Genomic DNA, 22,625 nt, shown 5'->3' on the forward strand with positions numbered 1-22,625 from the left:
GGAAGAGCAGAACAAAGGAGGGTATCTAGGTTGGACCTTATGGCCACAAAGCCTAAAATAAAGCATGGTTTGCTGAGCCCTGGACTAGCTCATCTCTATACTAAGGACTCTATAAGACACTTGCAAACGTCCCTCAGCCTCTACCTGAGACCCTCTGAAGTAGGGAAAATGTCTTTTTCATCTTTTCAGTTCCCTTTCTGCCCAAGCAGCAAATCTCATTTAGCAAGTACTCAGTAAATATTGTTTGGAGGAATGAAGGAACAAGGAAGTATAACATCTATGCCTAGGGCATGAAATTGCTACCTGCAAAAATGTTTTAGCACAATCATTCCAAAGCCACAGAACACAGAGTTGACTGGCAAAAAAAGGATGGGCAGAACTGTGCCCCCCCTGGGGGAAAGGGAAGGTCCTCACGGCACGACTGCAGCGCTGTAATGCAGATGGCACGCACTTAGGAGCCACCACCTCAGACAAACTGTACACCCGCAGATCAGCCTCAACCCAGGGGCCACACACCTGTAACTATTGAGCTTTTAAAGGCAAGCAGCAAGGTGAGGGCTCACAGCCATACCACGCCAACGTGCAGCAGAGGGCGCTCACGGCCCCATCTGCGGGTCTGGTGCCAGCAGCTCAGGCACAGAGGCATGAACAGAGGCCAGGGTTTATGTGTTGGCATTCATGTTGTAAGTGCAGAGCCAGTGGGGTTTAGCTGGCAGCTTTGCTTTTTGCAATTACCTTCCATATTTATGCACAAAATATAAAGGACCAAGCCAGCTCAAGAGCAAAATGGATGCTCAGTAAATAATAACTTAGGATAAGGAGCACAGTAGTAAGGAAAAATAATTCCAGCCTTTGGGCTCCTGGCTTTCACTTATTTATGGTTATCTTTATAATAGGTATCAAATTCTGAACTGTGGTTGAGAAGAGACAAATCAAACATTTATTTCCATCCCCTACTAGATGCGTGAATAAAAGGAGTTAGAGCCAAATGTGGTAGATTGAAGACACAGATAAGCACTTGAAGCTGAGACTTAAATGCAAGGTTTCATTTCTACTCATTTCAGCTGGGCTTCTTCATTGTCTGGGTGGTGGCACTGTCTTGAGCCATCCCCTTCAGAAGACTCAGGGACATACTCTGCTCACTGTACCAGTCCCTGGAAGGACCCTTGAGTCCCTATGCAAGTGAAGAGTGCTCACAGGAGTGGACTGGCCTCTACTGGAGGGGTGCACATGGTCTCCACAGGGTTCCCTGGACTCCTGCAGGCAGTCCCAGGTTTCAACAGAACACAGAAAAGTTAAAAAACAAAAATACATACAAGTAGAAAAATGCTAAGGTCTTTTTGCTTTTGCATGTCTAAGCATTTTTTCCTTTTTTAATTTCAGAGAGAGAGAGAGAGAGAGAGAGAGAGAGAGAGAGAGAGAAAATGCAAGTAGGGGACAGGGGTAGAGGGAGAGAGGGGGGGAGGGGGGGGAGAGGGAGGGAGAGAGAATCTCAAGCAGTCTCCATGCTCAGCATGAAACCGGGTGCAGGGCTGAGCCCAGGACCCTGACCTGGATCCTGACCTGAGCTGAAATCTGCATTAAGATACTCAACCGACTGAGCTACCGAGGTGCCCCTTACTTTGCATTTCCAAATAGAAGGACACTTTTTTCCTTACAGACTTGGGTACCTTCAGGTGTTCTGGAATGTCTTTTTCAATGGCTTAACAGTGTCTTGAAGTACCTGGTACATTTAGGAAAATGACCAACGTGTAAGTGTTCAAATATGTACGTGCTGGGAGGTGGCTATTTTTTCAGAACAGGGTTCAGTTCCAGCAGGTGCGCTGCCATGGAAACAGACACTCTACATCTACCACTGGTTATGTTTTGAAGGAATTTAAAGTAATAGATGAAGGTGGCATTTATGAATGGAAAAAATGAGACAGCGGATCGAAAAAAAAAGCGGGGGAGAGAATGGAAATGGAAGTTCAAGTAAAGAAGCTAAATATGTAACTTCAAATCATATTACCTTCTCTTCCATCTCACTTCTGGCTCCAGGCAGATTCGGAGGACTCCGAGAACTTGGCGTATCACTGGGCTGGAACCAAAAAGAGAGCACTCAAGTCAAACGCCAGAACAGGAAGTTCTGGGCAGATAACCAGATGCGGGCTGTGCCTGGAAAAGGCCGCAGCTGGCTTTACAGAGCCAGCAGAAGTCACAGTGGGGACTTTGCTAATGTCCAGACAAGGACTCCTGAGGCACAGAATGTGTGCTTTCCTCCTTTCCTGAGTTCAACACATTTCCATGTGAGCAGTGTCTAACCTCAGTCCCTGATGTGCTTCCCCACGGCTGAGAGCGTCCAGGTGCCGCCCTCTAGCCACCCCACCTGGGAAGCGGGGCTGTGTCACACACCTGGCCTCCGACCTCAGAGCGGTGGGCTATGCTCACTGCCTTCCACCCCCTTTGTCTGCCGGACCTCTCACCTCTATGCCAGACCTCTTCCCTGTGAGAAAAAACAAAGGCCCTACCAATTCTGCGCACAAAAGACTGGGCTGAGAAGGTGGATGACCAGAGGCAAAAACGAAAAAAACAAAACAAAAAAAAACCCCTCAGGACAGAAGAAGAAAAAGGCTGAAGATCCCCAGCCCAGTCACCTCGCCTGCCCTGGGAATGCCCACACTACATCACCTGCACCTTTCTGATGGCCCAATATACCTTCCACTTTGTGTGGCCAATATTTACACAGCTTCATCATCCCTTCCAGAGCAATAATAGCTTGTCCTGCCTCAGCCCATTTTCTGCACCACACTTAGAAGCATCTTTGGAAAACAAAAATCAGATTATGTCACTGTCCTGCTTAAAATACTCAGAGGTTTCTAGTACTCTCAGAGTAGAATCATCCCTTTCCCGTGCTCTGTACATTCTGGCCTCCCTACCTCGCTCTATCTTCCCTTTGCCCCCCATCACGGTCCAGCCAACAACACTGACCTGCTTTCTCGTGGGACACCCTCAGTCCTATCCTGGGCCTCTGGACTTGCTCTTCCCTCCATCTAGAACACAGCTCCCATAGCCAGGTCTGTCATGGCTGCTCTGACCTCCTTACCTAAAGAGTGACCTCTCCCCCTCCACGTTACTCACTTTTCCACCACTCTGTTTTACTTCCTGTGAAGCATTTTTCTTGATCCAAAGTTATTATACTTATAACATTTACTAAATAAGTTATTATCTTTATACATATCTGTTGACTTGCCATCTGACTCTCATTAAAATGTGACTATGCAGGGGCACCTGGGTGGCTCAGTCGGTTAAGTGACTGACTTTGGCTCAGGTCATGATCTCACAGTTTGTGAGTTTGAGCCCCATGTTGGCCTCTGTGAGGACAGCTCAGAGCCTGGAGCCTGCTTTGGATTCTGTGTCTCCCTCTGTCTCTGCTCATACTTTGTCTCTCTCTCTCTCTAAAATAAAAAATTTAAAAAAATGCAAACCATGCAGAGGCACCCCTAATCTATAGCTGCGGTAGCACTTGCCGAACGAATGGTCCTCCTCCTCCCTCAGGCCATGGTCTGTTGCATGTATTAGACCATCAGTAATAGTGAGGACATTTGCCTCAGTCCTTGGGCAATCCCTGCATTAAGGCTGACAGCCATTGCTGCCGCTCGCACTGAGAGATTGGAGAGAGTGGTTTTGGACCTCGCGGTCTCCACTTTACCCAGCACACCACCTGACACCTGCTTGTGTGGGAACCAGGAGTCATGAGGACCAGGCAGAGGTGGGCAACAGCAGGGGACCAGCCTGTTCTATCCTTCTTCACTTTGCTCTGTTAATCACTTCTCCTTCTTACTGCTCTATGACATATTAGCTGATAACAAGCATGACCTCTGGGGCCACGTCCATTTTAAAAACATCCAGGGTAAGTCCAGGCACCTTGGTAGGCAGAGCACAAAGAATGCTTTCTGCCAAGACTGGAAGACTCAGCAGAGAGCTCCCTGCTCCAGCTACTGGTGGGGCATTTCCTCCTTCCCCACCAGAGGCCTGAGGGGGGTCCCTTCTGCTGCTGGAAGGACTCTCATTCCAGGATATGTTCATGGTGTCTCTTTCCAAGTGTCAAAAGACCAAATTTAGATAAGACAATGCTGGACCAATATGACTTTCTTTCCTCATTAAGTAAACTTCAATTGCCAGTTTGATATGTCCTGTCTTGTTAAGAACCTATTTCTTTCTTGTTTTCCTTTAAATTAGTCCAATTTGACAAGTAATTATTCAGTGCTACTAAGTAAACACTAGCTATGTCCTAGGGAGACAGAGATGTGTAAGATCCAGTTTGTCCTCAAGGAACTCAACATTTAGAGATGGAGAGAAAACAATTATGTGGACAGACACAGATGAGTATGAATGTGTGAGAGGCACTAAGGACACACAGCAAAGACACACAGGAGACAGCACAGCCTGGGGGTAAGGCCAGGTAAGGCTTCCCAGAAGAGGTGGGTCAACCCGAGTCTTGAAGAACAAGTGGAAGACACTGTGAAGAGCGCAAAGGGCATGTCTTCTCTTCCTCTCCCTCCTCCAAGTGGCCCTCACTGCAGATCATGGCACCTGACCTGGAAGTGCCCTCCAGCCCTGGGCGACTCATCAGGAAAGCTTCTCTTGCATACTCCTTCCTTCCACTGCAGACCCAAGAGTTATCGGATGCCCCTGTTCACTGACTGACGTCCTCCCCACACGTATTAGCAAGAAGTCATTCCCAGGAGGAGCCTTACTTTGTTCTCCGTGTCTGACAGGATGATGTCCTCCTGAGTCACAATTTCCATGGGACTGGTCAGGAATAGATCCTCTTCTAAGGTAGCCTCGCCACTGTCTGCCTTCTTCATGGGAATGGCATTGGGTGGTGGCTGCCCAAACTTGATGTTTTTGCTCAACTGTCGCTGGAGAAAAACAAAAGAAAGACGTTCTGAAGCAGTGAAGCAGTTCACAATAACCGCAACCAGAGGCCCCAGCATATCTAGTAGGCATTGAGGCATATTCTGTGCACAACGTTTCTAGACTAAATACCATGCCAGTAAGCCATGATGCAGTCCTGTGATAAGTGAATTTGTTTTCCAGTTTCTTTTCTTTTCCTTTCCCACCTTCAAGCCATGAGCTTTTTCATCCAGCCACCTCTTTCTTGGAGATATCAACATTATCCAGGGGTAGAGAGGCCATATTTCTGAACCAAAAGTTGGGATATATGTTATGACAAAAATTTTTTGATTAACCTATAAATTTCTTTAAAAAAGTCTCTTAAGAGTATAAAAATTGTATAGAATATAGTTACATGAAATGCAGGAACCAGTGGGGAAAATCAAGACTCTTGTGGTCAGTGTAATGAGGGAACCCTCCAGCCTCTCTTGGACACATTCCTGTTGAATATTTATGCTTCAGCCACCTTCCTCATCAGGCCTTCACTTGAACATCATGTTCTGGTCACAGTGGGCACCAGGGTGAAGAAGGCCCCAATGCTGGCAAGTCTTTCCATGATCAATGCCAAAGTCATGGGAGTCACAGGAACAGTCTGTCCTGCCACTAGGACTTCTTTTTGCCTTGCTGCAGCTATGCTCTGTGAACTACAGGGCAGAAAGTGCCCAGTGGGGAAAAAACAGAGAAGTAGCCAGAAGGAAAAGGGCCAAGGAAGGATTTGTTACTGGTGGCAGGTAGCTAGAAGTGTGTGTGTGTGTGTGTGTGTGTGTGTGTGTGTGTGTGTGTGTTTGGGGCAGGGGGTGGGGGGGGGGAACAGGTGATAGAAATGAGGACAACAAATAGTATTTAGAATTAAAGAAAAGCCAGATTAGAAAAGAAATATATTCCCTGAAGAAAAAAATGTATAATAGTTTAAGAAAGGGCAAAATATTTAATGGGCTGCAGCAGAAAACAATGAATGACATTCCAGAAGAAGAAAGGGCATGCCGTGGCCACCTGAGAGACTACTAGATTTAATATACTATAGAAACTCTTGCCTTGATCTATAGCAGGTTTCTGAACCTCAGCGTTACTGACATTGTAGGCCAGATGATTTTTTTGTGTGGGGAGCTCATCCTGTGCACTGTAAAATGTTTAGCAGCACGTTGGCCTCTGGGACACTAGATGCCAGTAGCAATCCCTTCCCTGTCAAGACATCCAAAAATGTATCCTGAAGTTGCCAAAGTCCCCTGGGGGTGGGTAAAATTGCCTCTGGATGAGAGCTACTGCTCTACATCTTAGGTACTTGGGCTTCATAGTCCTGTCATGCCTCAAAAAGGAAAAAAAGGACGAAAGAAAGAAAGAAAGAAAGAAAGAAAGAAAGAAAGAAAGAAAGAAAGGAAGGAAGGAAAAAAATGCATTATTTGATATTTATCTTTAATTTGGCTAATATTTAATCCCATAGAGCTGCCAAGAGCAATAGCCATCACATAGTCCAGACCCCTCATTTTACAAAAAATGTCAGAGATCCAGTGGGGAGAGGTGACTGGCCCAAGCTTATGGAAAGAATGAGTGGCCCCAAAGGGATTTGAATCCAGGTCTCCTAAAACCATATTCAGTGTTATTTGCATTGCACTCCACAGGTTCTCACAAATTTGACATCAACACTTCTTTCTTATAGGGGCAGAAATAAAGAGATGATGCAGCATTCTTAATACCTTGCTGAAGTTCCCTGGCAGGGGAATCCCATGAGGGAAATGCCTGTTTCCCCTCTGAACTCAAGGGTACCAAATCCACCCACTCGTGCCCAGCTCCCCCTCAGCCTTGCATGGTGGACGGTGAGGTTGCAGAGACATGGAAGAAGTGAGCCCCAGACTTCCCTCCCCACACCCCCAGGGCACCCCGGCATGCCAAGTCAGGAGCACAGAAAGACAGAGGACTTGTATTTGATCTGCTGGTATTTCAGCCTGAGCCTGGATCCCCGGGCACCACAGAGAAGGAGCACACACCAAAAGCCCGAGTTCAGCCACTGAAGAACAGCTGAGCAGCCTAATAGGGTTTTGGGGAGGAGAAGGCTAAAAAAGGGTGTCTTCTCAAAACAAGTTTAGCAGGAAGCAGCAGTTAGTATCTACTCTCTAAGCAGATCAATAAGCAGGCACGGTTAGAGCAGCCGATGGAGTTAGACAAGAGGACACGGAGTAACAAAGTCACAGGCCCAGCTTACTCTGCTCATCTGTGGGTGAGGGATAGGGACCTGGTGATATGGTTCCTGCGTCCTAGTGAAAGCTGCAGCAGGAGTTCCCTCTGGGATTCCCAGCCCAGCCTTTGGTTTACCAGTTATCCCTTCTCTAGGAGTGCTGGCCAGGAGCTAGAAAGTGTTCTAAATCCCCTTAGACTGAGACTTCCTGTTGTCAGGGTCTGCCATCTCTCAATGCTCCTGAACGACTAAGATGAGGGTATTTCTTCCGGTTATAATAGAAAGAACAATTGTTTAATGAGCTCCCAAGGAAAACCTGGCATAACAGTCTAATGCCAGTTAGTTAGGATTTTTTTTGCCACCATCACCAAAAAAGAATATGCTGATATTTTTCTTCAAAAGGGCACTTTAAAAAATACTGATGTTGGTCCACCCTGACGCTTATGAGACAAACAAACATATGACAAAATGTAACTGCAGTCTTGATGGAAATAAATTCCAAAGATGGGATGGCTATTGTGGTAACCAGTGGAAAAGCTAAGAGGAAATGGAAAAATGAAATAGATGGAAAGAGAACAGGAGAAATAGGGTACAGAGGACAAAGCTGGGAAATGGAGGCAATGATGTTGAGAAATGAAGTAGAGAATGAAATACAAGAGGCAAGAGGAAGGTGCAGGCACAGAGGAATAGCATCAGGAGAGGGGTGTGGGCCTGGCTGCAGACACAAGAGCTGAGAGTGGGGAGGAAGGGAGGGAAGAAAAGAGGGAGGGAGGCAATGAGAATGTGTGTGTGTATGAAAGGGATGATTTATGTCACAGATATGTTCATCCTGGCAAAAGAAACACAATGCTGTTGCCTTGAGAATAACAATGTGCATTTCTGTGAAGCCGCTGATTTAAAATCCTTCTAGAAAAAATAAATTCAGACTGGTAGCTGGGAGCTTAGGGGGATGCAGAAGGGGAGGACCCAAGTCATCAAAGAAATGCTGGCTACATTTAGGGACGGGGCTGTAGCCTCTCTGTCCAGACAAAGGACTGTTTCACAGACACCCCTGTAGCTGTCAGGGATGAGACCATAGGACAAGACCAGGGTAGGACTTCGGGTCCGAGGCCATGGAGATCGATCCTCAGGTTCTCAAGGCCAAGACTCCTGCACCTGCGTGTTTCCCTTCCCTGCAGTTCCTGCTCCAAATGCTTCCTTCAGGGGACTCAAAGGACACAGGTGTCGAGACACTGTGTGATTTATTGACAATTAAAAGGTGACTGCTAAAACCTATTTGGCAATCTCAAGTGTCATGTGACTGGACTATAAGGATCACTGTGACTTTTTTGTGACTTTAACTCTGCCCACTATTCAGACATTGTCATGAGAGGAACTTTGATAGAAGCAGTCACTGAAAACCAGACTGTGCAGATGGAGGTTGCCCTTATAAACTACTACCACTCCCTCCACCTTTTTATAACACCCACGGGCTCTTTATATACACTACAATTACAACCAGAGAGAAGAGAACACTGTGCCTATCCTAACATCCATGCTGCTTGTGGCTGTGAATGGGGTTACTGTTAGGACTGGAATGTGAGCTGAAAGAGACTATATTTTATTCATTCAAATTGAGCCATTTTGTTGTAATATGGAATGCCAAAGAATGATGTTATAGGAATGCACATCCATATTTATGAGGCTTTTTCCTATGGTGTGGAAATTCCAAGCACATCATATTCTGCAGCTCTCACACTGCCAGTATTTAGATTCCCCCAGATTTTTCACAGCTATCCTCAGACCGTGTCTGTGAGAATAAAGCAGAGGAAGAATTAAGTTGCTGTCTCCTTGAGTGAACTACAGATACACCCATAGTTAAAATGAATTTTTAAAAAGAGGCAAAAGACATCTGCTCTACGCAGAAGTGGCTAAGACCAGGTATTTATTCTTTGTGTCCTTGACAGCTGCATAAGGTGTCAAAATCCTCAAACATATGACACTTGGGCATTTTTTAAGTGAAATCCAGCTTAGCAGAAGACAGCAGCTACTTAAAATGGAGGCTTTCCCTTCTGAGCTAAATAAATGGTCTGTGGATTAACAGAGTTATTGGCATTTTCTGACAAAGGTGTGGTATAGTTCTAAAAATCACCTGCAGGCTTAGACTATGATGTTCCTGCCTAAGTTTTATCATTGGTTGTTACACTTCATAGCCTGGTCTGATCTGAAATAAACAGGCACCTCCCTGATCCATGCTCTGGGCAACTGTAAAGAACATCAAGGTCATTGCAGTCCAAATGCAACGAAGTGTGAAGCTTACCAAACCACTCCATGCTATAGCAGGTAAGCAGTGATTTCGCATAGATGGCAGATTTTAAGAACTGGAGGAGCCAGATCATCCAGCATAGTCATCTCCTTATTTTTCAGATGGGGAAAATGAGGGTCAGAGAGGTTAAATGACTTCACTGCAGGCCACACAGCCAGGTGGTGGTGGAGGCTTGGCACAGGCTTTTTTTTTTTCACCCACTAGCCATGGGACAACTGACAATTATGTGTAGGATCTTCAAAAAGGGCACCATTGTTGTTTTTGTCCCTATAACTGTCCTGTATATTAGAATTTGTTCTCCCTAGAAACATGTACTATTTTTATACTAAAAAAAAAAAAAGTAATTTTTCTATTAAAGGTTCAATCATTTGTCACAGAAATTTTGGCAGGTGATAGATTCATTCAGAATAGATTTATTCAGAAAAGTGCAGGCTGATTTATGCTGCATTCAGTCCTGCTGTACTCAACAGAGAGATACAAACTGCCAAGAGCAACACCGGAGCAACAGCACCCTAGCTGGGATGACCACATGTGGACACTAGAGGGCAACCTTTCCAAACACAGTCAGTGTAGGCACGGTTCTGTGGGTTTCCGAGGGCCAGGAAGTTTCCTAGGCCAGAGAAAAATGTTTTTTGTTTTTTGTTTTTCTAAATGGCATTCCAAGAGAAATATCATTTTAAAAGAATGTCTTAATAATGGTGGCTAATCAGCTTGCCAGGACATCTACTGTCAAATAGGTGTTATCCGTAACTTTTTTCTGTTTTTCATAAACATACATACATACACAAAGACAATTTCAGACATAAAAAACATACATGCCTCTGACATAACTAAACACCCTCATTCCATGCTGGAGTCTAAGAGGGGGAGGTCTTTTATGCTGCTGACTAAGCATCAATACCAGCATAACGTTGTCATGGAAAAATGCAAAGCATTCATGCAAGTTAATAAAGTCAACTACTATTTCTATGACTTACCAGGAACATACTGCTTAGTCGACTGAAAAATAAAGCACAGTCTTTTGGGGGTGATACAATTAAATCTTATGTTACTCCAAAAATCACATTTTCTATGATAATGGCCCCCCATTTCCCTCCTCAAAGAGCAAAGCGTCTTTTAAAAATATATATAACAATTGAGCTGTAGGGCAAACTGTGAATCTATACAGCAGAAGCAAAATTAGGCAGACCTCATATGAGCAGATATTGTCCAAAGGAGATCACTCCGATTAGTTATTCTGCTTTACTCACAGTTTTCTTCCTGTTGTTAAAAGAACTGTTGCTTCAGGGAAGTTGGTTGTTTTACATTTTAATTGTGAGATCCAATTATTTAAACTTGTGCCTTACAGTGTTAATAGTAATAAGAGGCACTCACACATTTTTTTATTGAGTTTCAGTAGTGCAGAATTGCATACATTTTATAACTCCAGATCCATTCCTGGAGTGGCAATGGCATGTGGTGTGATGTTAGAACAGACATCATTTAAGACAACACACTATTATCAAATTTTTAAAGAACTCGCAAGCCCTTATAAAGTACACCTGTTTCATGGACTGAACGCTGTAAATCACTCCTCTTGGAAAGGGGATATTATGAGCCAGGGGTTCAGAACTTCTTAAGAATAATATTCCAGGAATCAAAAGACTTCAAGAAGGAAAGGTGAGGGGGGGTAGCATCAAGGTTTTCTTTGGCAATTACTATCCCTTTCTCTTCTCCAACCTGTGCGAAGTGACAGCTTCTTTTTTCTTCTCAGGCTATAAAATATGCAGCAGCATAGCCAGCAAGAACTAAAGACGGAACCTGGTTAGGAAATGCTAGAATCTGAAGGAAGCGCCTAGGTTAGCTCTGAGGGCAAGATGATGGCCTTGGGCAGTGGTTGGCAGTAGGTATAAAGATCTAGGCAAGTCTGGGTGTGGTTCTAGGGTGTGGACTATTTCCCCGTCTGCCATATGCTATACTCAGCTGAGTGTGTGTGGATATGTAACCAAACACAGGTCACAAAATGCATAGCTAATGTTCAGTAGAAACAAAAACATTTCAAGAAAATAGAAAATTTCCTTTGAGTATAATGCTTCATTGTATCGGCAGCTATTCAAGTCAGCTGTTCCTTTTTTTTTTTTTCTCTTTCATTCATTTATACATTTGTTATTGTAGACGTACAGACAGATGGAAACCAGCAAACCCGGAGTCCCCCGTTCATAATCTGGATCGCCTCCAGGCCTTCCCATCTCAAAGAAGTGCTTGCTTAGGTGCATCTGTCGGGGGAGTGAATGCTACCAAGCTATCAGGCAAACCTGCATGGTCAGATCCCGGGTGTCTTTGCTCCCCTTGCTTTTTCTGGATTTCTCATGATCTCAATCACATTTAGTGAAAAATTATTTTATTATTTTTTCATTATTAAGGAGTTGCCACCTGAGTCCATTTTGTGTAGAAAAAGTTGCTGGGCTCTGCAGTGTGAACAGGAGGGAGGTTTAAGAGCTTCCTGGCATTCTTCCAAGATACAGTAGCTCAGGGGGAGCCAGATTTACAGATAGAGCAAATAACAGAGTCTCACCATTCACTGTCCAAGGATGGATACCTGCTGTGCATGCCCTCAGCTCACAGTCAACCCTGTGCTCAGGATTACGGCCAACATTTAATGGTTGCTTTTCCAACTCTCCCCTCCCTCCATGTCCTACAGCTGATCTCGTCCTCCAGCATGACCTGTCCTCATGATATGAACTTAAAAGTGAAGGAACAGCTTGAGAGAAAAGGAGAGGGGATGTTATGCAGGTGGGTACAATGGTGACAATCTCACAGGTGGATGGAAGGTTTCCTGAGAACAGAATCAGGTCTGAGAAAGCAAAATTCTCACCAGAAGCTCCTCTGGATCTCCCGATCCATTATTCAAGGCCACTCTGGGGATTCTCCCACTTCCCACCATAGCTGGGGCCCCTCCTATGGCTCTGACTTTCCAATCTCAAGCTGTCTTACCTGAAGAGTTTTGACTTTGCCCAGGATGTTGTCCTGTGACATTGCTTGAACTGTCTGCTCACTTTCTGCTCCCCCATCAGGGATAAAAATACTGTCATGGGAAAAGGCCCGGGTTCCCATAGAATAGTTGAAGGACCTGGAATGCAAACCATGTGCTTCGTTTTATTAGGATGATAATACTTCTTTTGGCAATTCAATTTCCTGTTCCTCCTCATTTAGAGGACTCCACCCACAACCTGTCTTATTCAGAAAGCACTTCCAGCATTGTGTCCTGTTCTGCTAAGGGTCAGCCAAGTAGCTTGGGTAGGCGAAAGGGTCTCACAGAAATAAGGGAGCATGTGTCCAACACAATATTTTAGAGCCACTCAGTGAGAGAACTCAAAGACAGCTATCTACTTGCAGAGGACCCAGGACATAAGGCACTGCAGGAATTTTAACTGGAGGAGCCTATGTCCTGGTGAGCTGTCACTGTCAGTTTTCCCCCAGTAAGTCCTATCAACCAGCACTTTTTAAGTAACGTGCAGATCTAGAAGTTAGAGGCAAGAGATTCCTTTTTTTGGATTACAATCACACTGTTAGAAAGATACATACATCTAAAACTAAGACTTGACAAAGATTAGAACTGCTCGTAGGGACTGCACGTATAGTCTCTAGGGCTAGAATCTTTATGAGAAAGGTGTCTTAGGGCAATTTTGATGAGCTTCATGGACTGTGAGCAGCTTATAAGTGGTAGGTATCCAACGATAAATGCTTTTCAGTTAAAGGATTACACTTTGACAAGTCCAGACTTCCCAGGCAGAATCACACACTCTCTGTAAGGCAAGGCAGGTACATTTCCATGATTCCAGGCCCATGGGCAGACTCCCCCTTTCCCTCCTCAGGAAGGGGTCCCACCTGGAAGTGTTATCAGTGACCAAGTGCCAGCACTGGGGGAAAGGCGCCTCCAGCTGGTGCTCTTAAACTGAATTACAGAAATGGAGCAGGCAGGGTCCTGACCAAATCTAGACTGAACTGGGAAGACTGGGTACCAAATCGTATCTTCTAATTTGCCAGATTACAGGCAGCATGGTAAAAAAGCATATGAGGTTTAGAAACAGAAGACTTGGGTGTAAGCCTCCTGGCTGTGTGATCTTTGTCATGAATAAGAACAAGAACAAGAACAAGAATAAGAATAAGAATAAAGAATAAGAATAAAAATAATAGCCAAGATCAACCCTCACCTTTGTGAAAAACTGTGCCAAGAGCTTTGCTTTCATTATTTCAACACCAATCCCTTGTTACAGATGAAACTCAGGGGGTAAATCATCTTATCTAAAGTCATCCAAACAGAAGTAGTAGAGGAAATGAATTCAGAGCTACTGAGTACAGTCCTTCACCAGCCAGCTAAGTGTCTTAAAGCAGTGGAAGGTCTCAGCATCTTCCCTCCCATGAGTGAAATGGGGTGTGGGTGGGCCAGTGGGAGAGGAAGACAGGATGCAAATGACACGTGGGCTGGAATAGGGGAAGATTAGAGATGCTAAACAGCCAGAAGAATCGGTAAGCTTTCAGCCAAATAACACCACATACTGTAAAGCAGGAATCCACTCTATAAAATATGAGGCACTGTTTAGGATATGAATATGGAAAGAATTAAATAGATCATTATTTCCCTGTCTTCAGAGACTCTGTGACCTGTGTTACAAAATGAACATCCAGGTTTACCTAAAGAAGCTACGAAATAAACTTTTCATTTAAAGAATCAAATCTTTTAATATTCTATCTAAATGTCTCTCTCAGATCCCTGGCTATGACCCAGGTGGGAGAAGAGGTAACTGACTTCATTTCTATTTAGTGTATTTGCAGATGGCTTATATTTATATATGCATGCTTTCAGACACTCTTACAAAACATCTATACACAAGTCCATTTTAGAAGCTTCATAAATGTTTACTAATGACCAACAGTTGTGTGGCCAACATTACCTTGGTGTTAGGCCAAGTCCCATTCCAGTTTCTAAGTCAACCCTGACTGAATCATGAACTTCATCTCCTCGATCCCATTGTTTTTCCAAGTAGGCCGAGCAGTGACACTCTCCTACTTTTCTGTGTTGCCCCAAATGTTCCTTGTTGCCAACCATACTTTAATATCCACCCATTCCCCACTTCCAGATAATCATACTGAAAAATGGAAAATGAACAGTAACAACAGCAGTAGTAGTAATTACAGAAAGAGAGGTAGTCACAATGGTAATATTAATACTGGCTACATTTTATCAAGCCCTTCTTCCTATGTCCCTTGCATGTGTGCTAACCTCTTTAGTAGAACATCTAAGTCCTTTTTTTAATTAATTTATTTATTTTGAGAGAGAGAGAGAGAGAGAATGAGCATGAGTGGGGGAGGGGGAGAGAGAGAGAGAGAGAGAGAGAGAGAGAGAGAGAGAGAGAGAGAGAGAGAGAATTCCAAGCAGGCTCTGCACTGTTAGCACAGAGCCTGACGTGGGGCTCAAACTCACGAACCATGAGATCATGACCTGAGCCAAAATCAAGAGTCGGACACTTAACCTACTGAGCCACTCAGGCACCCCTAAGTCCTTTTATTATGTAATATTTAAGCCTTATGTGGTGGGCACTATTATTAAGCCTATTTACAGATGAGGAAACTAAGGCTTGAAGATAGGGAGTGATTTGCTATAAATTAAGTGACTATGTATATCTGGATCTGTTTCTGGCCTCGTTTCCCTTGGTCTACTTATCTATTTTTATAGCAATAATCCCACACTGTCTTAATTACTATAGCTTTTTAATGAGTCTTGGAATCTAGTAGTTTAAGTTCTCTAGCTTTTTTTTTTCTCAAGATGGCTATTCTTATCTCTGCAGTTCTACACAAATTTACACACACACACAGAGTCCAACACACTCCTGGAATTACTTTCATGACATCATTAGATCTACGGATAAATTTTGGGATAACTAATGTCTTTACAATATTTGATCTTTTAATCCCTGAACATCAGATACCCCTTTGTTTAGATCCCTCTTACTTTCTCTCAATAATGTTTTGTAGTTTTGTGTGTAGAAATCTTATACATATTGATAGATTTATTCCTACATATTTGATGTTTCTGAATTGACTAGAAATGGTGTATATAGGTTAACATTTTTATTTTCTAATGGTTTACTGGTATAATATTAAAATATAATTAGTCTTTGTATATTGTTCTTAAAGCTAAATTTATTAATTATAATAATATGACTTGATTCTTTTGGGTTTTCTATGAATACAAGCAGGTTGCCTGTGACAAAAGGCAGTTTTATTTCATTATTACTTTTTAAAGTTTATTTATTTATTTTGAAGGAGTGAGCATGTGAGTGTGACCAGGATAGAGTCAGAAAACCAGGGAGAGAGAGAATCCCAAACAGGCCCACACTCAGCACAGAGCCCAACATGGGGCTCCATCCCATGACTATGAGACTATGACCCATGCAGAAACCAAGACTCAGATGCCCAACTGACTGAGCCACCCAGGTGGAAGGATTTTAAATCCATCCTTCTTTTTTTCCTTCCTTCTTTCTTTCCTTCCCTCTCTCCCTACCCCCCCCTTCCTTCCTCCCTGCCTTTCTTTCTTTTTTTTTTTGTCACAGTGAATTAGCTAGAACTTCACACAAAGTTGAACGGAAATCGTGATGGTGGACTTTGACATGTTCTCAAACTAAGCAAAAACGTATTCAATATTTTACCATTAAGTTATGCTGTTACCTATAAAATTTTTGTAGGTTATATTACTGCTTCTTTGAAAAGATAGGCAGTCTATCATCTTTTTTATTTTAAATTTATTTACATTCAAGTTAGTTAATATACAGTATAGTATTGGTTTCAGGAGTAGAACCCAGTGATTCATCACTTACATATAATACCCAGTGCTCATCTCAACAAGTGCCCTCCTTAATTCCCATCACCCATTTAACCCATCCCCCCCCACCTACATCTCCTCTAGAAACCCCAGTTTGTTCTCTGTATTTAAGAGTCTCTTATGGTTTGCTTCCCTCTCTGTTTTTATCTTATTTTTACTTCCCTTCCCCTATGTTTATCTATTGTGTTTTGTTAATTCAACATATGAGTGAAACCATATGCTATTTGTCTTACTCTGCCTGACTTATTTCACTTAGTATAATACACTCTAGTTTCATTCACATTGTTGCAAATGGCAAGATTTCATTCTTTTTGATCGCTGAGTATCATTCCACTGTATATATATACCACATCATCTTTATCCATTCATCAGTCAATGGACATTTGGGCTCTTTCATAATTTGGCAATTGTTGATAATGTTGCTATAGACATTGGGGTGCATGTGCCCTTTGAAATCAGCATTTTTGTATCATTTGTATAAAAACCTAGTGGTGCAACTGCTGGGTTGTAAGGTAGTTTAAGACAGTAAGGTACTGGCACAAAAACAGACACATGGATCAATGGAACAGAACAGAGAACCCAGAAATGGGCCCACAAATGTATGGCCAACTAATCTTCAACAAAGCAGGAAACAGTATCCAATGGAAAAAAGTCTCTTTAGCAAATGGTGCTGAGAAAACTGGACAGCAACATGCAGAAGAATGAAGCCTGGACCACTTTCTCACACCATACAAAAAATAAATTCAAAATGGATGAAAGACCTAAATGTGAAACAGGAAACCATCAAAATCCTAGAGGAGAAAACAGGCAACAACCTCTTTGGCCTCAGCTGCAGCAGCTTCTTACTAGACAGGTCTCTGGATGCAAGGGAAACAAAAGCAAAAATGAACTATTGGGACCTCATCAAGATAAAAAGCTTCTGCACTGCAAGGCAATGGATGGAATGGGAGAAGATATTTACAAATGACATATCAGATAAAGGGTTAGTATCCAAAATCTATAAAGAACTTATCAAACTCAACACCCCAAAAACCAAATAATCCAGTGAAGAAATGGGCAGAAGACATGAATAGACACTTGTCCAAAGAAGACATCCAGATGGCTTACAGACACACGAAAAGATGTTCAACATCACTCATCATCAGAGAAAGACAAATCAAAGCCACAAAGAGATGCCACTTATCAGAATGGCTAAAACTGACAACTCAGGCAACAACAGATGTTGGCGAGGATGTGGAGAGAGGGAACACTTTTGCCCTGTTGATGGGAATGCAAACTGGTACAGCCACTCTGGAAAACAGTATGGAGGTTCCTCAAAAAATATCATCTTTTATTTATAGCTGATACTAAGGTTTTTCCCTTTGCCTTGGTTGTAGCAGTTTTACTCTGCTGTGGGCAGGTATGGATTTCCTCTACTTTATCCAGCTGGGGATATATAGTAATTTCTTAAACCTGTTGCTTGGTGTCTTTCATCACTTTTGGAAAATTCTAAGCCACTATTCCTTCAAATATTGCTTCTACTCCCTTTTTCCTTTATTTCCCCACCCCCTGATTTCTCTAACGTTAGAATGCTTCCCTATAAGCCATATGCCCTTATGCTATTTTCTGTACCTGTCATTCTTTTTACTCAATATGATTCAGTCTGGATTTTTTCTACAGTACTTGCCTTCAGGTCATTAATTCTCTCTCTGTGTCAAATCTGTTAAAATTACCTATTGAGTGCTTAATTTCAGTAGCATTTTTCATATCTAGATTTCCATTTGATTCTTTTTAATGGATTCTAGTTGTCTGGCAAAATTCTCTATCTTGTCAATTATTCAACTGAATATATTAATCACAATTATTTAAGTATCTCTATCTGAATCTTCAATATCTTTATCACCTGTGGGTCTACTTCTATTATTTTGTTTTTCTCATGGTCTGATTCTCAGCTGCCTGGTAATTTTTTGATTGAATTCTATATATCATGAATGAAACATTGTAGAGGCTGGGTTCTCTCTTTCCAGAGAGGTTTCACCCACTCCTCCAGCCATCGGCAGAGGAGCAGACCACCTGAATCCAATCAGGGACTGAGCGGATCATGGCTAGTAAGCAACCTTTGTAAGGCTCAGACTACTTCTGCTTTTCCCCACTTCTAGGGTATAGGCCTCCTGTTGTCCCAACTGACAGCCTGGATTGCTTCCTAAGGTCCCCCTCCTTGCTAGTCCCTAAATCCCTATTTTCATCTTTCCAACACCACAGAATGTCTGCCTTACCTTTCAGCCTCTATTTCTGTTCAGCTTTATCAACAAATTTGTCAAAAGGAAAACTGTTGCCCAGATTTAGATTCATTCTTCTGAGTTTCTCTTCCCTTGAGCATTTCAGTCCCTTAAGTCCTGGCTATCTTGGCAGCCTCTAACTCCAATTTTTGTATTCCAGGCTCCAGGAGATTGCCTACAGCTCTGTTGCCTTCTCTTCCTCTTGCCAGTCACCCTCCAGCTTCTTGGTCTCTTGCTCTCTCCCAACAGTCAATGCTCACAGGAGAGAAGCAATATGCAGAAAGTTGGGCTCATCTCAGTGGGCTTCCATTCTCTCCAGGAACTCATTGTTCAAGTCTGGTGCACTAGAAGCAATATGATGTCTTCAAACAGATGTCTTTGTTTTAATATTCTATCTGTATTTCTTGTTGTTCTTGGTAGGAGTTCTGATTTGCTACAAGCTACTTCATCACAGCTCACAGGAGAGAAGCAATATGCAGAAAGTTGGACTCGTCTCAATGGGCTTCCATTCTCTCCAGGAACTCATTGTTCAAGTCTGGTGCACTAGAAGCAATATGATGTCTTCAAACAGATGTCTTTGTTTTAATATTCTATCTGTATTTCTTGTTGTTCTTGGTGGGAGTTCTGATTTGCTACAAGCTACTTCATCACAGCCAGAAGTAGAAATGATTAAATAACTTTTTGATATTAAATTTCTACATTTGTCAGAACCTACTTATTTATATGGCCTTTACTCTTGAGGGGATTACTTTTCAAAGTGACCAAAAATATTTCTACCTTTTTCTTCTTATATCTGGTTTTTGTCCTATTGTAAAGCTCTGAGAAGAAACAGTGGAGGAGAATGGTACCTGGCTTATTTAGTTACATGGATGAACACTCTCTTCTAAATATTTCTGTTTACATAATTCAAATCAACATTAAATCCTTAGTAATCTGTATAATTTAAAATCTTTGGCAAACATGGTTACCAGTTCTAGCTCCAAACAACTCTACAATATAGATTATTTCCTTTTGTCTGAAGGGGAAGCTGAGACAAAGAGTAGGTAAAAACCCTGCCCAAAGTTCCAGAATTTGAGGCAGGGCTGGAATTCAAACTGAATACACCATGTGTGGAGATCTCAGCTTGAAACTATGTTCTTATGAACAAAGAGCTTGGTAGAATCATTGTCCTTAACAGCTGGGAAATAGGAATTACATGATTGGGAGGTAGTGGGGCAATTTAATACAAATTGTACCTTAGCAGAGTTCATCTGGACTTCTTTATTCTTGACATTTAAAAATCTTTCACAATTGATTGCAAAGCAGGCCAGTCCTCCCCCTTTCTTTTATTATGAGTGAGCCTAGAGGCAGGGACCTCAAAGCTGCAACTTTCCTTCAGACTTTATGTTCTCAAATGGAAAAAAAGGGGCTTCCTGTGTGGGAACCTTCTCTTCAGATGTTGAGAACACAGAGCAGCCTCTTGATCATGAGAAGAGATGTATAAAGACCTCTAAAATCCCCCAGATTTTTAACTTCTAACTGAAGGATTGTCAATACATTAAACAGTCATTTAAATTTAAACAAGATCTGAAGTCAAATGCAAAGCACATGTACTAAAAGCAAACTCTAGTAGGAGAGGAAGAGACACCCACTTGGGAAATTCATAACACTGGTCCCTGAGGAACAGTCTTCATTAGTTCAGGGAAGAATCATAGCCACACCTTAGAAGGGTTGGAAAAATGGTCCCTTTGGACTTGGAGGTCCAGGCAGCAGAAGTTCCTGGGCCCTATGGACAAAAAGCATGGCTGAGATGTCATAACTCTCATTTCTGTATCTGTCCTGGCTTTGTTGCTATTGTCACTGATGTAATTGTTATTGGTGAAGAGGTTCAGATTTCAAACATCTAATCAGAGGCATCCAGTCAGCCCATAGACATCAGCTTTTGGTCTTTCCCTTCAACTTGAACTCCTATGTTACCTTTTCAAAGGCACAGATGATAGAATGACCTGCTCTACTCTTCAGGTTTTAACAACCACTTTAAAAAACTCGGGGCGCCTGGGTGGCGCAGTCGGTTAAGCGTCCGACTTCAGCCAGGTCACGATCTCGCGGTCCGTGGGTTCGAGCCCCGCGTCAGGCTCTGGGCTGATGGCTCAGAGCCTGGAGCCTGTTTCCGATTCTGTGTCTCCCTCTCTCTCTGCCCCTCCCCGTTCATGTTCTGTCTCTCTCTGTCCCAAAAATAAATAAAAAACGTTGAAAAAAAAAACTGTCTACATGTCTCCAATACTACATGCTCTCTCTCTCTCTATGTCTCTAGCCACATGGTGGAGCTGGCTACCTGGCTGTCCCACTGTCTACAAACTCAACATCATCAGTGAAACCAAAGTCATCAGTGTTTCCCACAAAACCTACATCTTTCCTATTTCTTTGTTACTGTCATCCCTCAGGCTCCGTGATGTATGATTTTACGAGAGGTCAGGTCCAGGTTAGGGGAGAGCTATAGGGCACTGGACATTAATAAATAACATCATCTGTCCTTTCAGTTCAGAATTCCTTCAAAAACAATGTGGAAATCAAGGGGTAGGACTAAAGACCCCAAGCTGCAAGACCCACTCCAAGCCTGCACTCCATTCTGCCTGCCCACGCTTCTCTCCTGCTATGCTCGGAGGCACAGGCCGCTGCTCGCCACATCTCCAGTGCATCTCTACAAGGAAGCTAGCAGCTGGAGGGGGAGCTGCTAGTCTGGGGCACCGTCCACTGTGACAGATGGCAGTCCTCGTACAGCCAGCAGTCCAGGCTCAAAGGGCCTTCTGTGATGACGGAGTCCATGACAACAGGGGCCGAGGTCCCAGAAGGCGAGAGAGAGAGAGACTTGATCAAGACAGAACCGAAACCAGAACTCAGGCTCCTGAGTCACAGCTGACAGAGCTTTCCATTTTAACTCTCCATGTTTGTAGATATTTGGATTTCTTTGGGAACAAAGACACTATGTGAATAGCTGCCAGCCCACGGTAAGAATATAGTGTTAAGAGACTCTCAGTTCACCCACGACTGCAAATCTTATATAAAAGAAGGTGAGCCAGTTTTACTGCTTAAATACCAACTCTGTCAACACCAAATGAGATCCCAGCATCCGTGAATTTTTTTTGTATTTACATAATATTGACTGAGATTTTTTTTGTTATAGTAAAATATACTTAAAATCTATTATTTTAGCCAGTTTTAAATGTACAGTTCAGTGGCATTAAGTACATTCACAAGAACCCATCTAGAACTTTTCGTCATCCCAAACTGAAACTCTATACCCATTCAACAATAACTATCCATCTCCCCCCTTCCCCTAGCCCCTGATAACCATTATCCTCCTTTCTATGTCTACGAATTTGACTATTCCAGGTACCTCCTATAAGTGGAATCATACAACATTTGTCCTTTTGTGCCTGGCTTATTTCACTTAGCATAGTATCTTCAAGGTTTATCCATGTAGCATGTGTCAGAATTTCATTTTTTTTTTTTTAGAATTTCATCATTGTTGAAGGTTGAATAATATTCTACTACATCTAGAATATATCACATTTTGTTTACCCATTCATCTGTGGATAAACATTTTGTTTCAACTTTTTGGCCAATGTGACTTAACGCTGCTATGATCAGTGGTATTAATCAAGATTTTTTTAAAAAATTTATTTTGAGAGAGCGATAGTGTGAGTGGGGGAGGGGCAGAGAGAGAGAGGGAGAGAGAGGATCCCAAGCAGGCTCCTCACTGTCAGCGCAGAGCTCAGCATGGAGCTCAGACTCACCAAACTGTGAGATCATGATCTGAGCCAAAATCAAGAGATGGACACTCAATCAACTGAGCTACCAAGGCACCCCTTAAGATTTTAAAAAATGTATGAATACTGTATCATGACTCATAACTATGTGTAGACATGGCTGAAAGATAAGTAGGTATGCCCTATGTCCTCATTTCACACTGAAGATTTGACATTTACATCACTTTCATATCCCCTACCCAAATGAAAGTCACTCTCTGTAAAGATTAGTATAGACTTTACAGGACAAAAAAAGGAAAAAAAAAAAAAGGAGGAAGAGAAGAGGGAGGAAGAAGAGAGAACT

General features: G+C 42.7%; 1 protein-coding gene across 6 annotated transcripts in view; it reads right to left on the reverse strand.

Annotated features, from left to right (window-relative positions):
• CRACD (capping protein inhibiting regulator of actin dynamics) overlaps positions 1–22,625 on the reverse strand; it is a 277,503-nt gene that overhangs the window by 23,474 nt on the left and 231,404 nt on the right. For 4 of the 6 annotated variants that reach the window (XM_027057177.2, XM_053217326.1, XM_053217327.1 and 1 more), the window contains 3 exons: positions 12,387–12,522; positions 4,737–4,901; positions 2,009–2,077 (listed from right to left, as the gene is read on the reverse strand). In XM_027057177.2, coding sequence (XP_026912978.2) covers positions 2,009–2,077; positions 4,737–4,901; positions 12,387–12,506 — 354 coding nt within the window. In that variant the 5' untranslated portion in view covers positions 12,507–12,522. Of the gene's footprint in view, positions 1–2,008; positions 2,078–4,736; positions 4,902–10,390; positions 10,408–12,386; positions 12,523–22,625 lie in introns of those variants that run through there. The other 2 variants (XM_053217331.1, XM_053217330.1) reach the window with 2 other exon arrangements.

This window comes from Acinonyx jubatus, chromosome B1, assembly GCF_027475565.1.
Source record: "Acinonyx jubatus isolate Ajub_Pintada_27869175 chromosome B1, VMU_Ajub_asm_v1.0, whole genome shotgun sequence".
In the NCBI taxonomy this organism is placed as follows: domain Eukaryota; kingdom Metazoa; phylum Chordata; class Mammalia; order Carnivora; family Felidae; genus Acinonyx; species Acinonyx jubatus.